Source organism: Pholcus phalangioides, unplaced genomic scaffold (genome assembly GCF_987345545.1).
Source record: "Pholcus phalangioides strain wild (caught in Gottingen) unplaced genomic scaffold, Ppha-v1.0 ptg000015l_1, whole genome shotgun sequence".
Taxonomy (NCBI): Eukaryota; Metazoa; Arthropoda; class Arachnida; order Araneae; family Pholcidae; genus Pholcus; species Pholcus phalangioides.
The window spans coordinates 98,201,119-98,214,886 of NW_028301608.1; the positions used below are offsets into that span (position 1 = coordinate 98,201,119).

Sequence of the window (13,768 nt, forward strand, 5' to 3'; positions counted from 1 at the left end):
TTTTTTCGACCCACCCTATTGTACATAGTACGTCAAGACTAAAGTACCAAAGGATGTTTGCAGGTTTCGCAAGTTCGGCAGCCAGTTCGTCCTTGTTAAAAACTTTCCTGACGCAGGGATACAACAGAAACGGCGACATGACCACAGGAAAAGATTGTTACCGCAGGGAGTCCCCACACCGAGGGGTTAGCGCACCAACCTACCAACCTCTCGGCGAGTATAAAAAAAAGAAAGGTTGCTGTTCGGAATCGGCAATAAATTGTAGGTCCCGGTCTAATTAGCCCTCGTGTGCAGAACAAATTTATCGATAGTTGGTGCTACTACTCTACAAATTTTTCTACGGATGTTCACAAACCTTGACTAACAGCACAATGTTTTCTTCATTCGTAAAGAAATAGAGTTTCTATATTTATATATATATACCCCCGAATCTCCATAAATCCCTTATATACTCTTTCAGATGTGACACGGTTAGGGGTTATTTTCGACCACCTGTATATAAAAAAGCATTGCGAAAAACCAAGGAAGTTATATCGAACATTCGTAAAATGATTTGTTGAGCTGCGACACTCTCTATATATCGGCGATTTTTTGTGCTATTTTATTATTATATACTAGTAAAAAGTGCGAGAACATTATCTCGTGTCTGTTATCCGAATTCTGTCTCATTTAGGCTGGTATAGCGGTTTACGGAAATTTCGCCTCTGACACGTTTCGTTCCCGGTATATTTCACCCTTTTCATTTCATCTGCTCTGACCGTGTGAATGACTGCATGAATGACCACTTGAAGGAGGTGAGAGACCGTATGAGGAAACAAGGGAGTGGGTGCGAGACTATATGAGTGACCAATTAAAGGGGGTGAGTGACAGTATGAGAAGCCAAGTGAGTGTGGTCACTCATAGTCACTGACTTATATGATCACTCGTACGGTCACCCGTCCAATCACTTGGTCACTCTTATGGTGAGCGCAAGTGCAATGTTAGAACGAAAAATTTCCGGATCCTGGTATAACACCCTCTAAGTTTGGGTAGTTTCACCTCACCAGTTTGCAAGAGGGCCTGGATTCGAGTCCCAGCAGAGACCAGGTAACTTTTGTTTCTGAGTTCAACTTGGCATAACAGCCAGAAAATATCTGTTTCTTTAATTCAAAGAAGTTAAAGTTATAGTTTTGAGTCTTTCTTCACTACAATTCCACCAAGACTGGCAAAGTACTGGTACTTAGCAAAAACAAGTTTCAGTATTGATGAACAGAAATACTGACTGCGATTTGAGCATATTGGATTTATAAAGTGGGATTCATATTTAAAGCCATGATACAAATGGGTTCAGAACTGATGCCACATTTTTTTAGAAGCAGAGTGGTTGGACAAGTAAGTTTCAAGAAAACTTTTCTCTTTATAATTTCTATTTTGAAAATTGACTAAAAATCAGTATGACTATTAGACCATATTTCTTACATGTTGCTTTGAATGACCAGCATTACCAACATGAATGAAATCTGTTGTATCTCAGCAAGTAATTTTTTACGATTAATAAAAAATTGCCAAAACTTACACAAAAATGAAAAAGCGGTAAGACAAGTCACCTTGATGACAGATTTTACAGACACATCTATAAATATTGGAGCCAACAAGTCACTTTAATTACACATATTCATATCTTTTATAAGTACTTACAACTTTGGCGAGGTTCGCAAAATTTTAACAGCAAACGAAAAATTCGTATATAACAAGGGAAGGAAAAAAACAGTAATAAATAAATAATACACTAGAGCAGAAAACTGCAATAGCCCGATCATGCAAGAAAAAGTGGCGGGAAGAAATAAGTGAATATTGATTTTACACATGTACATTTTATCGTCGTCACCATCTCGTCGATACTTCATGCATATTACAACTATAAGAGGTATAACTTGCGATTCTTTTTTTTTTTACCAAGACGTAGTATATAATTCCCATGAGGATTTTTTCTTTTTTTGGCAAAGGTGGTTTTTTTTAAACATTTCTTTTTTTTTTATTTTATTTTATGCACATATATTGTCCAGACTAGCTTAGCTGAATAGATGAAGAAGCCATAGCATCTTTGAAGATTTCTAGAGATTTCCTCAAGGTCAAGCAGAACCCTTTTGACGCAGGAATGAGCGGAAATTCTGGCAGAGGAACATCACTGCTCTCTTGGCTTGAGCTATCACAACCTGCTGGAATTAATAAGGGGTCGAAAAAGGTCACTATATATGAAGCTAAAAGCAATAAGTCGCACAATATTCCAATGTTACTAGTGAAGTTTTAATATTAATTTCAGTAAATTCCAAAAACCATTAATTTCCAGGGCTTGACAAGCCCCCCCCCCCCCCCCATGGTGACTAACACATTTGCATAAGCAATGAATAACATCAATAATATAGTCAAAACTATAGTCCATTTGTGATTAAATTTGCAGTGAAGTGAAAGCTTCATTGCCATGGAAATGAGTGATGCGGTTCCTTCATATAGCTTTCACTTCGCAGACTTAATCACGAATGGACTATATTTTTTTGACTACATTATCGATGTTATTAATCACTAATGCAAATGTGTTAGTCTTCATAGGGGCTTCAGCCTTCATTGCCATGGAAATGAGCGATGTGGTCCCTTCATAGGCAGGCTCTTAACAAATGTATCAATGCATGACCGCGATAGTGTATGGGAGATTTCCAATTAAGGAAAAATTATTCCTTGCATGTTACGCAATGCATGTAAAAAATTGCATGGTAATTTAGTAATAATTAGATTATGAAAAAAATAACCATCGTTAATGCTTTTGGAAATTAAAGTGTGGTTTTTAGAACCAATTTCTTTTTTAAAATTGAAAAACATTTTAAAATTTAGAAAAAATATCGCAAATCAGCAAGGTACTTCCTCTTCATTGGTGTGCTGTAAGTAACACTAAAAAATTTCGGAAAGCATAGTCATATTTTTCTGCAATATTTCCCCCTTCTCAGCTAAAACTTTAGAAATCATAGAAAATGATGATTTTCAATCTATGATTTGATCTAAAGAAATCTTTAGACCATCCGAAATGGGGAGTATCCCTGTTTGCTCTATTGGTTTCAGCATGATTTGGTCAAAGCCTAAAGCTACTGGTCCACATTATGGCAGTTTTGTTCAACGTATAAATGATGGTTAATTCTGGTGTGCTGAGGATGGCTTGCGTGGGAAGGATGTCCCTATATGTTCCAAGTGTTACACTTATACAAATACAAATACAAATACAACGCCACAACAGGCAAAACGCCCAACGAGGTGGCCGATAAAAAGATGCCCATAAAAATATGGTTGTCATATGTTTCAAAAATACAGCAACCCAATTAAAAATGCAATTAACACAAATTACAAACAATATATACACATGATAAAATATTATACGATGCCCATAAAGATTACTTATGGTTGTCTTATTCTAAGAATGGATAGCTTCTCGATTTACCCCAACATGTTTATCGTATTTCTTTTTAAACGTGTCAATTGTGTTACAATTTACTACCTCCGGGGGTAAGCTATTCCATTTATTAACAACCCTATTGGAGAAAAATTCCCTGCGACACCATAACCTTGCATTGTCCCTCACCAATCGATACTGGTGTCCCCTTGTAAAAGCAGTCGATTGGCGGTGTACTAAAAGTTCATGGTCCATCCTATCCATCCCATTGAAAATTTTGAACACTTCGATCATATCTCCTCGACACCTGCGTTCATCCAATGTAAACATATTCAAAAAATGAAGTCTTTCTTCATAACTCAAGCCCTGTGTGCCAATAAGGACACGCGTAGCTCTTCTCTGCACCCCTTCAACCAAGTCTATGTCCCTCTGTAGGTATGGTCTCCAAAACCTTACAGCATACTCCAGTCCAGGACGAACTAAGCCTCGAAAAAGAGGAAGAATGACTTTAGGAGAACGCGAAGAGACCTTTTTGAAAATGAGACCAAGCATTCTATTCGATTTTTTGACAACCGCTGAACAATGTTCAGAAAACTTAAGTCGCTCGTCAATGAGAATTCCCAAATCGGTGACTCTAGTTGCATCCGGGATAGTGACACCATTCAACTCGTAAGAGAACCGTGGGTTGTTCGAACCAAAATGAGCGACCATGCACTTATCTACGCTAAACGTCATGCTCCATTCATTTGCCCATGCTGCAATCTTGTTTAAGTTGGTCTGGAGCAACTCCCTATCGCTTTCATTCCCGATTACCCCCATTAGCTTCACATCATCTGCGAATTTGCTAGTAATTCCATCGATACCCTGATCGAGTTTATCGATAAAAAGTGAAAAAAGTATGGGGCCAAGGACACTTCCCTGAGGAACTCCACTTGTGACGTCTGTCCAACCAGAGAATTCCCCGTTCACCATAACTCGTTGCGACCTATCTCTTAACCACGATTCTATCCAATTCAGCAAGTTGCCCCCTATTCCAATCTCGTGTAAACGCTTCAAGAGTTTGCCATGTTGGACCCGATCGAATGCCTTCTGGAAATCAAGGTAAACAACGTCGACATTTTTGCTCTTACCCAAAGCCTTAGTCACGTAATCATAGAAGCAAAGGAGGTTAGTTACACATGACTTCCCCTTCCTGAACCCATGCTGATTATCCGACAATACATTATTCTCGTCTATCCACTTCACAAACTGCCTTTTGATGATAATTTCCAAAATTTTCGAGAGGGAGCTCGTCAAACTCACTGGACGATAATTAGACACCACTTCTCTACTACCCTTCTTAAATATCGGAACAACGTTAGCCAGTTTCCAATCTCTCGGGACGATACCCTCAGCAACACTACTCCTGTATATCTGTGCGACTGGCCCCAACAATTCATTAGCACCTTCCCTGAGAACCCTGGGATAGATATCATCTGGTCCTGGTGCTTTGCTTGCACATACATTTCTTAGAAGATTTAGGACCTCCACGTCTTCCACTTGAATATCGTTGAGCGTTTTATTACCCCATGCAACACCCGTATATCGAATATCATTATCTCCATTAAAAACCGACGCGAAAAAGTCATTGAAAGCACTACACATGCCTACATTGCTCTCTACTTTTGAGCCTCCTATCGAGAGGGGGCCAACTGTCCCCTTACATCCATTATTGACGTATCGAAAAAATGATTTTGGGTCAGAGCCAATGTTATCTGCCAACCTAGATTCAACTTGCTTTTTACTATCCCTTATCGCTTTCTTCAACAGTCTTCTTTTATCAGTAAACAATGATAGGTCACCTCGTCCACTTTTATACTCTCTGAATGCTCTTTTCTTTTCAAGATAAAGGTTCCGCACGCTATCCGTGAACCATAGAGGGTGTGATGTACAAACACGCTTTTTTCGAACAAAGGGTATGACGTCGTGCAAAACAGAGGACAGCTTCGTACTAAATTCTTCCCATTGACTTACCACCCCTACTGATTCCAACCGGTCTTTGAAAACTTCCGCTAACCTTCTTCGCAAAACATCAAAGTTAGTTCTCCGAAAGCTCACTTGATTGAGTAAGCACCGCTTTCAAGCGTCTACTGACACAAAACATTATATGGCGGAGGAATATATAAACAAAACCACAACCTTTTTTTTTATATTGGCCTTCCTCATGCACACTTTTACCCATATGTTTATTGGTGATGCAGATGTCTCTCATAGAGAGTCATTTTTTGTTTAGGTCAACAGAAACAGTATTTCTGTAATCAATGAGTAAATGCAATCCGAATTCGTCGCAGCCCGAATCCAGGGGGGGGGAGGGAATGTGAATTATATTCAATGTTCATCTGAATCTATGATTATTCGAAAATTAAGAGAAAAAAATTATATCACGACTTTTGATTTTTTAATTCAACAAATAACGAGGAAAAGGATTATTTCAGTTATATACAGATCAATAACGCATAATATGCGATTTTGGTGAGGAAACTTTCAAGAATATACAGCCAACATGTGAACACAATTGCTAAAGAGCATTGAACATGGCAACCAATTATTTTTTTCTAATTAGTTAGTTTTAAATTCAATGTTTGTTTTAAATAATATCTTTGCAATTCAATATTTTTGCAAATATGTTCAATATTTTTGCAAAATCATGAATGACACTAAAAGTTTCTGTTTACATGCTTCTCAACAATCTGCAATATGAGCAAACTATATTCTGTGGTGCACGCAGGGCCGTAACTAGAGGGAGACAGGAGGGGCAACTGCCCCGGGCAGCAGTTTTAGGTGAGAAAAAAGAACAATATTACAAAATTATCAAATTTTAAAGCTGTGGGGGTGGCAAAAATCCTAGTTACGGCCCTGGGTGGATATACTCTCTTTCACTACACTGTAAACTTAACCACTATAAATGATCAAAGTGTTAGCAATATGTGGTTCTTGCACTTGAGACATAATGCCATAATGCATTGAAACTTTTGAGAAATGAAACTTGTGTATAATGATACTGTCTATAAAAATAAACCTGCCTATAACGATAACTTTTTTTGATCCCAGCAGAATTTCTATTTAATAGGAAATAGCACAAATCCTCAAATTGTATGCAATGAAAACGTGCTTATGAGAATGTTTTTCTACGTCCCTATAGTGTCTTTGTAAACAGTTTCACTGTATTTTTCTATCAAAGTTAGATATATCATACCATGGTTAAAGATTACCAAAAATTGGGAACCGGTTCCATAAAATTCAACAGAGATGCTGATTCCAGAATAGTGAAATAACATAGCAGCCAACATCACTTGTGAATCCTGTGTGAACATTGATGATCAAGTTGCAATTTGCAGTCATTTTACAGATTTTATATTGGTGAATTGAATAAATTCAAATTTTGGATAATTCATAAATTTGCGCAATGACTCTGAACTTTGAACTAACTGGGTTTGACTATAATAATTATATATAGAATAATTTTATTCATATGATCCAGAAAAATTGCACATAAAAATTCAGAGAACTTGACAGAGAACCAACAGAGAAGAAAAAATTGAAACGAAAGGTAGAACTTTTGAGATTATAATTTTAGGAAAGGAACTTTAGCATTGGTGCAGAATGACTTTATATCAAATTTTTGCGCCATAACATAATTCATAGGTGCCAATTCTCAGACTTGAAAAATCTGTATATCACATGAAGAAATAGTTTGCATCAAAGAAAACATGCAGTGTAATTTAATTAAAAGGAAGAAAACAGTTGTTTTTTTTTAGACTGCATAAAAGGACCATATCACCTGTTATCCCAGGATGTTATCACATTTTATGCTATCATGATTTTTTTTTTAAATGTCTTATTTTTTCTGTATTTTCATCGAAGAAAATTTGAATTTCTTTATCATCCACTGAAATCAAGTAAAAATTATTTTGCCAACTTAGAGAAAAAAAATTATGCCCATAAAAAGTAATATTGTATATATCTCACATATACTTTTTATAGTCATAATGAATGTTTTTGTTTTTTTTCGTAGAACTACGATTTGCAGTAGTGCTTCATTTCTTGATGTTGGCAATTCCCTGCAATTTTTATCTTTGCTCACTTTTGGCATAACAAATGCTGATTTTCCGTACTTGAAATTCTAATTTCCATATTTTTCTCTGAGAGAACATGATCAGCCTAAGATTACAAGGACCAAGAGAGTATTTTTTTTACGGATTTTTCATTCAAACAAAGCATACTTAAGGGAAATTTCTATAAAGACATGAAAAATCTCAAGAATCTGATTTCAGACTAGAAGATGTTAATGAGGCTAAAATACTGGAAGGCTTCTGGATGAATCAGAAGCATAATAAGATAATTGATTGCATTATGGCAGTGCTTTTCAAAGTGTGTCACAGCTCCTAGGGGGTGATGAGGGGAGCTGGGGACATTGATTTGTATGTTTAAAATAACTGTGTTAAATGTTGTTTTATATTTGGTGTTACCAAATTATGAACTACTTACTTTTGCCATGAAACTCTCGAAAATCAGTGGGAGAAGCTGGAGTTGTTGGATGGACTGAGTTCCAAGTATCTGATATAGATAGCCATGTTTCCAATCGGTGAATGAACCTATTTCAATGAAATATTTGAAGATGATGTCCTTGCAAATAGAAATCATTTAAAAATACAAATCTAATGATAACAAGTGTTCTTTTCCCAGGCTCTGCTATTATAATCCCATTGCCAAGATCTCTTCCAGTCTGGAAAGTCCAGAGGCAATGTCATGATATTCATGCCAGGATAACACATGTTAGTTTTCCCACCATACCAAAGAACTGTTAAATATTTAATTTAACTGTGAATCACTTATTTCAGAAACTCCATAACAGACAAAAAATTCGAAATTGAATTTATACTGGTTTCTTGCAGTTGAATAATTGTGCTTCATTTGCTGTAGAAACACCCCAAAACAACATCTCTACACTACACACTTAAGGAGGTAAGTAAATAAGTGATTAAATGTCTACACTTTTCCCACTATACTTTTAAAGCCATTTATAATTTAATAAATTCTTATTTAGTGGAAGAAGTTCTCTTTCATCTTGTTCACAATTCCCTTGTACACTATTTTACTGTTTAAGAAATTCACAAATTCAATTTTCAAAAAAGAGGGTAATTTTGAATTGATAAGCTCTATAATAGTATGTATCGATATTCTTTAACAGAATCAAAATAAACATCAGCCAAGGGACATTACAATGATCTCGTGGATTGAAAGTCAGAAAGGATGAATCTGAGAAGATACAATGAAAGCAATAAAACAACCAGCCTACGACAAATATCGAACCTTGGTGGTTGTCTCATTAGTCTTTTACATTAATAAATTGAAATTTAAATATTAAATAACATTAAAATGACCTCTTCAGAATAACAAATTCACTGTGTAACAGGGCTCCCACTCAAAAAGTGAGAAAAAGTAGGAAAACGCAGGAATAAAAAGTAGGATGGGGGAGGGTTACCCCCCCTTAGACAACATAATCATAGCATAATGGAAAAAAATCCCTAAAAAAAAAAAAAAAAAAATTCAAATTTTAAAAAAAAATGTAATTTTGAATTACCTTTTTTTTTCATAGCACTATTTCAGTTTCCTATAAGATTGACTCAAGCCAAAGCAAAATGATAAATGACTTGGTTACAAAACCAATTTTTGGCCAAAACAGTGTAGTTTGGCCCCAACCACAGATAATTCTTTGCTGTCTCATATATATTACATTCTTTTTTTGGAGTCTTCCTACATGCAGAGTGTGTCAACTCTCTTCGACAAGGCACAGCAAATTTTGAAGACGTACGCTCCTTCGAGACCAATTTCACAAGCACAGTGCAAAATGTGTAGATTACAAGATCCGATGTAAATAAGGCAAGGTGAACCTGTTTTACTGCGTTGTCCATCATTTTTTAAAGGGATTTGTTCACATTTTACTGTTCAATACCAGTGTAATCATTTTTGACAAATGAAGCACTTCCATTTCTAGCTCTTTGCTGAGCATTGTAAATATTGTTTATGCCTCTTCATGCCTTAAAAATACAGAAGACAACTGAATGTTTTCGGGTAGCACCAGAATCACCAAACCTAGAATAGGTCTATGTATCCAACTGCTTTGAAATGCAAACTGTTGTTTCACCTATTTGCACCGTAATTTTGAATGTTAGTTACTATCCAAGACCACGAAGTAATAAATACAAAATTATTTTTCCCATCCAAACAGAAGTTTTTAATGAGTACTATAATTGTTGAACCCTCAAACTAAGCAAATAAAAAATTAATCAACCAAATGGTCCACATACACCCCCCCCCCCCAAATAACCTTAAAAATGATAAAATTTCTGCTTTGGCAAAATCATTAATTGCATTCTTCAACATTTGTAATATTTGGCAATATATCAATGATTTCCTGCTCAATTAAAATCAATTACACAAATTTTGTTGATAGGATTTGGTGGAAAAGTAGGACAAAAACTAGAAAGTAGGACATTTTGCCAAAAAGTAGGACGAGTGGGAGCCCTGCTGTGTAATCAAGAGCACAGAAAACATACACACACTGTATATAAAAGTAGTAAAATAAAAATTTCCAATATGAATATCTTTATCCCATTATCACTCAAATGATGTATGAGAAAAATAATTCCTTATTAGAATATTATTTCTTAGGTGGAATCCATGTGTGATTATGTGCTTACAAAACATATCTGAAAATGTGAATCAAATTCACAAGATTTTATAACTAAATAGATTTATATAATATCACATAAGGACACATGATTTCATCACAACAAATTTCATTTCCTTTCTTAAATTGATTCACTTCTTGTAAATATCAAGCAGCGGATTCTCAATGGGGAAAAATTTGAATTTACCTTGAGGCATGTGAAGAGAAATGTTCCATTATCTCTTCTTTGAACACTTCGGGAGGACACAGCACAAGTTTAGTCATCGCCTGTTAAAAAGTTTTTTAAAAAAAGGATATGGCAAACATTAGATTAAAAAATATATAATAGGCTTGCAAATGAAAATAGCAAAACTATTCAAGAATGCAGAAGGTGTGAATGGCAATATCACAAAAATGTGAGTAAATTCAGACTTCGAAATGAACCTATCAAAAATAAATGAATAACTTATCTAGAATATAGAAACAATGTAAACAAATAGTGTAATTATTTTGAAATATATACAGGGTGACGAAATTCATGGGACAAACTTCAAGAGGAAATATAAGACACCTAAACAAACATTTTTGTTCATGGAATGTGTGGTCAAATCGCAATAGCAAACATGGCATAGGATGTTTTAAGAGAGTGCACAACACCATTTCATCAAAAGAAAATATCATATTTTTGGATGTATTTGCTGCAATATGTACTAATCACACGAGGGTGCAGGGAGTTGTAATGTGGTAGTCCTCCCAATGGTGCAATGCGGGTAACACAAAATTTAACACAAGACATTATACTGATGGTCATTGTGTGGCACAGCATATAACTTTGATTGTCCTCACATTAACAAAAACCAAACTCCGATTCAAAAGTGCATATGCACCAATAAAAACCAAACCTTCTTTTAAACCAAAGTTTGATTTTTATTCGTGCACAGACCATCATGGTTATGCTGTGTAAAACAATGGTAAGCCAGGTATGGATAAAGAGAAATATGTTGGGAGGTGATTTATTGCATAGGTTTGTTTGATTGCTCTGTGAAATACAGGACACTGCAATTTTTTTCACTGCAACATTCCCAGATTACTCAAGTGATCTGCGACATAATCATAGATCACTTATATGACGAGCGGCACAGTTCCAGAGCACTCTTAAGTGGCCTGTGACACATTTGCATATTACTTGGATCTGCGAAACATTTAGAGATCACTAAAGTTGCTCTGTAGGGGACTTATCAATAGGGAGAATGGTAGTTCAGTTGGCCACAAACTTACTTTAATATATATATATATTTACTCATATTTGGATTTCATCATCACAAATATTTACTCATTTTTGGCGCACCAAGTAAGATGCCATCAAGAGTATTTCATATTTTTATAAAAGGTGGTTGATAATGTAAGCATCATCCAACCCCCTCACCTCCCATCATCAAAAGTCAGCAAATCAGATACCCTTATCGATACTGATGTAATACTTGAATGACCCCTTACACAGAAAGTAACAATATCAACAACTTGGAAGCACTCTGGCAATCAGGTGGTACAAATACACGCTTTATTAGGCACCCTCAGAAAAATAAAAACAGGTGACAAGTTTAAAAATGATGGAAAATGATTTTGAGCACAATATAAAAAAATGTTTTTATATTGTGTGTGAGTGCCACATTGTTATAGTGTCACAATATAAAGAAAATAACTTATTCATTCAAAATCTTGAAAAAAATATTTTTATAGAGGGATTTATCATAACAAAGAGAATATCATTGAATCAAGACGACTTTAACATTAAACTAGAGGCAATTCTAAGCAAGATTTTTTCAAATACCATTGCAGAAGGATTTATCAATTGGTGGATCTTTCTCTACTGGGGGTTTCATAAATAAAAATTTTCTTTATAGTATTTCAACTGACCTGAACCATTTTCAATATCACCATTTCATTGTATATTCTGCTGTTTTCTTTTCCAAGCTGAGTTCCCCTTTGCCGCTCATAGCCAGCTTCATTATAATATGGCTCAGAAACAAGAATCAGACCTTTGAAAAAAATAAATTAAATCAGAAACTGTATAATCTTTCATCACAAAATTCACAAAAATCAGCTCTACCAAAAATAAATAAATAAATAAATAAAATATTCATTAAAACAAAAAGCAAATTCATTGCCTCCTATTTAGAGATTTTTATACATCAATTAATTTTGTTAATAGTAACTTATTGCTCATATAACAGCTTGTGTTAGTTGTCGTCAGGGAGATACCTTGAATAGACACAATGACTTGTAGAAGATTTGATGTTTCCTGTGACCAGACTTCAGTTCCCTAAAAAATATAAGAAATATAAAAAATAAGGTTTATTAAGACAAAAAATGAGCAGATCTTTTCTAGAAAAATCATAGCAGATAATGGTAAAAAAAAAGTAAAGGAAACTGGTAATGGCAGCTACCTGAGTAATAAAATAACTTTTTCGCAAAAAATAAAGGAAAAAAAAGAAATAGATAAAAACAGCAAAAATCATATCCACAATGACTGCCACTACTAACACATAACTATTACATGTACAAGATATAGCATGTACTAATGGGACCTGAACAAGAATTTTTATGATATTCCTGTAACAATGATGTAAATGTAATAACCACAAGTGTCCTCCATTCAGCTCTTCTAGCAGGGGTGCTGAGTGGGAGGACACAAATGGTTTCATAATAACCATTACATGTAGTTTTTATTTTATATTCATTTTTTTTCTTTAATAAATATAACCAGCCAGAGCAAGTCAACCAAAACAACAAGACCAAAGCTAATCCTTAGCTAAGGATTTCTCTAGACAACCCCCACATTTAAACTAATCCCACACTGCTCACAAAAATTGGTTTAGAACAAAACGGCTCTCCCTGGCAATTATATATATGTATATGAATGTATGTGTATTTCTCTTTCCTTTATTTGGGTTCTTCATGTCCACAATACACATATGTACTCATATTGGCATATTCATGTTGCTCACCATCTGGAAAATTACTCATGTAGCATGTGATTTTACTCAGGTGTCTGAAAGAATGAACGCCAGAGCTTTGCCACTGGACTTGCCCCATTGACGAGATCTCTTACAGTCCAGCTTCGTGGCAGAGTCTGGACCACTTTATTTTGTGTCAAAAACTATAATGATAAGTGTCAAAATTGTCCCCTACAGAGCAACTTTAGTGATCTCTAAATATTTCATGGATCCGAGTAATCTGGAAATGTATCACAGGCCGCTTAAGTGCTCTGTAACTGTGCAGCGCGTCATATAAGTGATCTATGATTATGTCACGTATCGCTTAAGTAATCTGGGAATGAGCATTGTCACTGGGAATGTTGCAGTGAAAAAAATTGCAGTGTCCTGTAATTCACAGAGCAATCAAACAAACCTATACAATAAATCACCTCCCAACATATTTCTCTTTATCCACGCCTGGCTTACCATTGTTTTACACAGCATAAACATGATGGTCTGTGCACAAATAAAAACCAAACTTTGGCTTAAAAAGGTTTGGTTTTTATTGGTGCATATGCAGTTTGGTTTTTGTTAATGTGAGGACCATCAAGGTTATATGCTGTGCCACACAATGACCATCAGTATAGTGTCTTATGTTAA

At 35.3% G+C, this 13,768-nt stretch overlaps 1 protein-coding gene across 1 annotated transcript in view; it reads right to left on the bottom strand.

Moving 5' to 3' along the window:
- Nucleotides 1–1,619: 1,619 nt before the first annotated feature.
- Nucleotides 1,620–13,768, bottom strand: part of LOC149077149 ((E3-independent) E2 ubiquitin-conjugating enzyme UBE2O) — a 54,215-nt gene continuing 42,066 nt past the window's right edge. The window contains exons 19-23 of the mRNA XM_089244872.1: nucleotides 12,393–12,453; nucleotides 12,048–12,169; nucleotides 10,339–10,418; nucleotides 7,946–8,052; nucleotides 1,620–2,198 (exon numbers count right to left, since the gene is read on the bottom strand). Of these exons, the coding sequence (XP_089100998.1) occupies nucleotides 2,047–2,198; nucleotides 7,946–8,052; nucleotides 10,339–10,418; nucleotides 12,048–12,169; nucleotides 12,393–12,453 (522 nt within the window). The 3' untranslated portion in view covers nucleotides 1,620–2,046. The remainder of the gene's footprint in view (nucleotides 2,199–7,945; nucleotides 8,053–10,338; nucleotides 10,419–12,047; nucleotides 12,170–12,392; nucleotides 12,454–13,768) is intronic.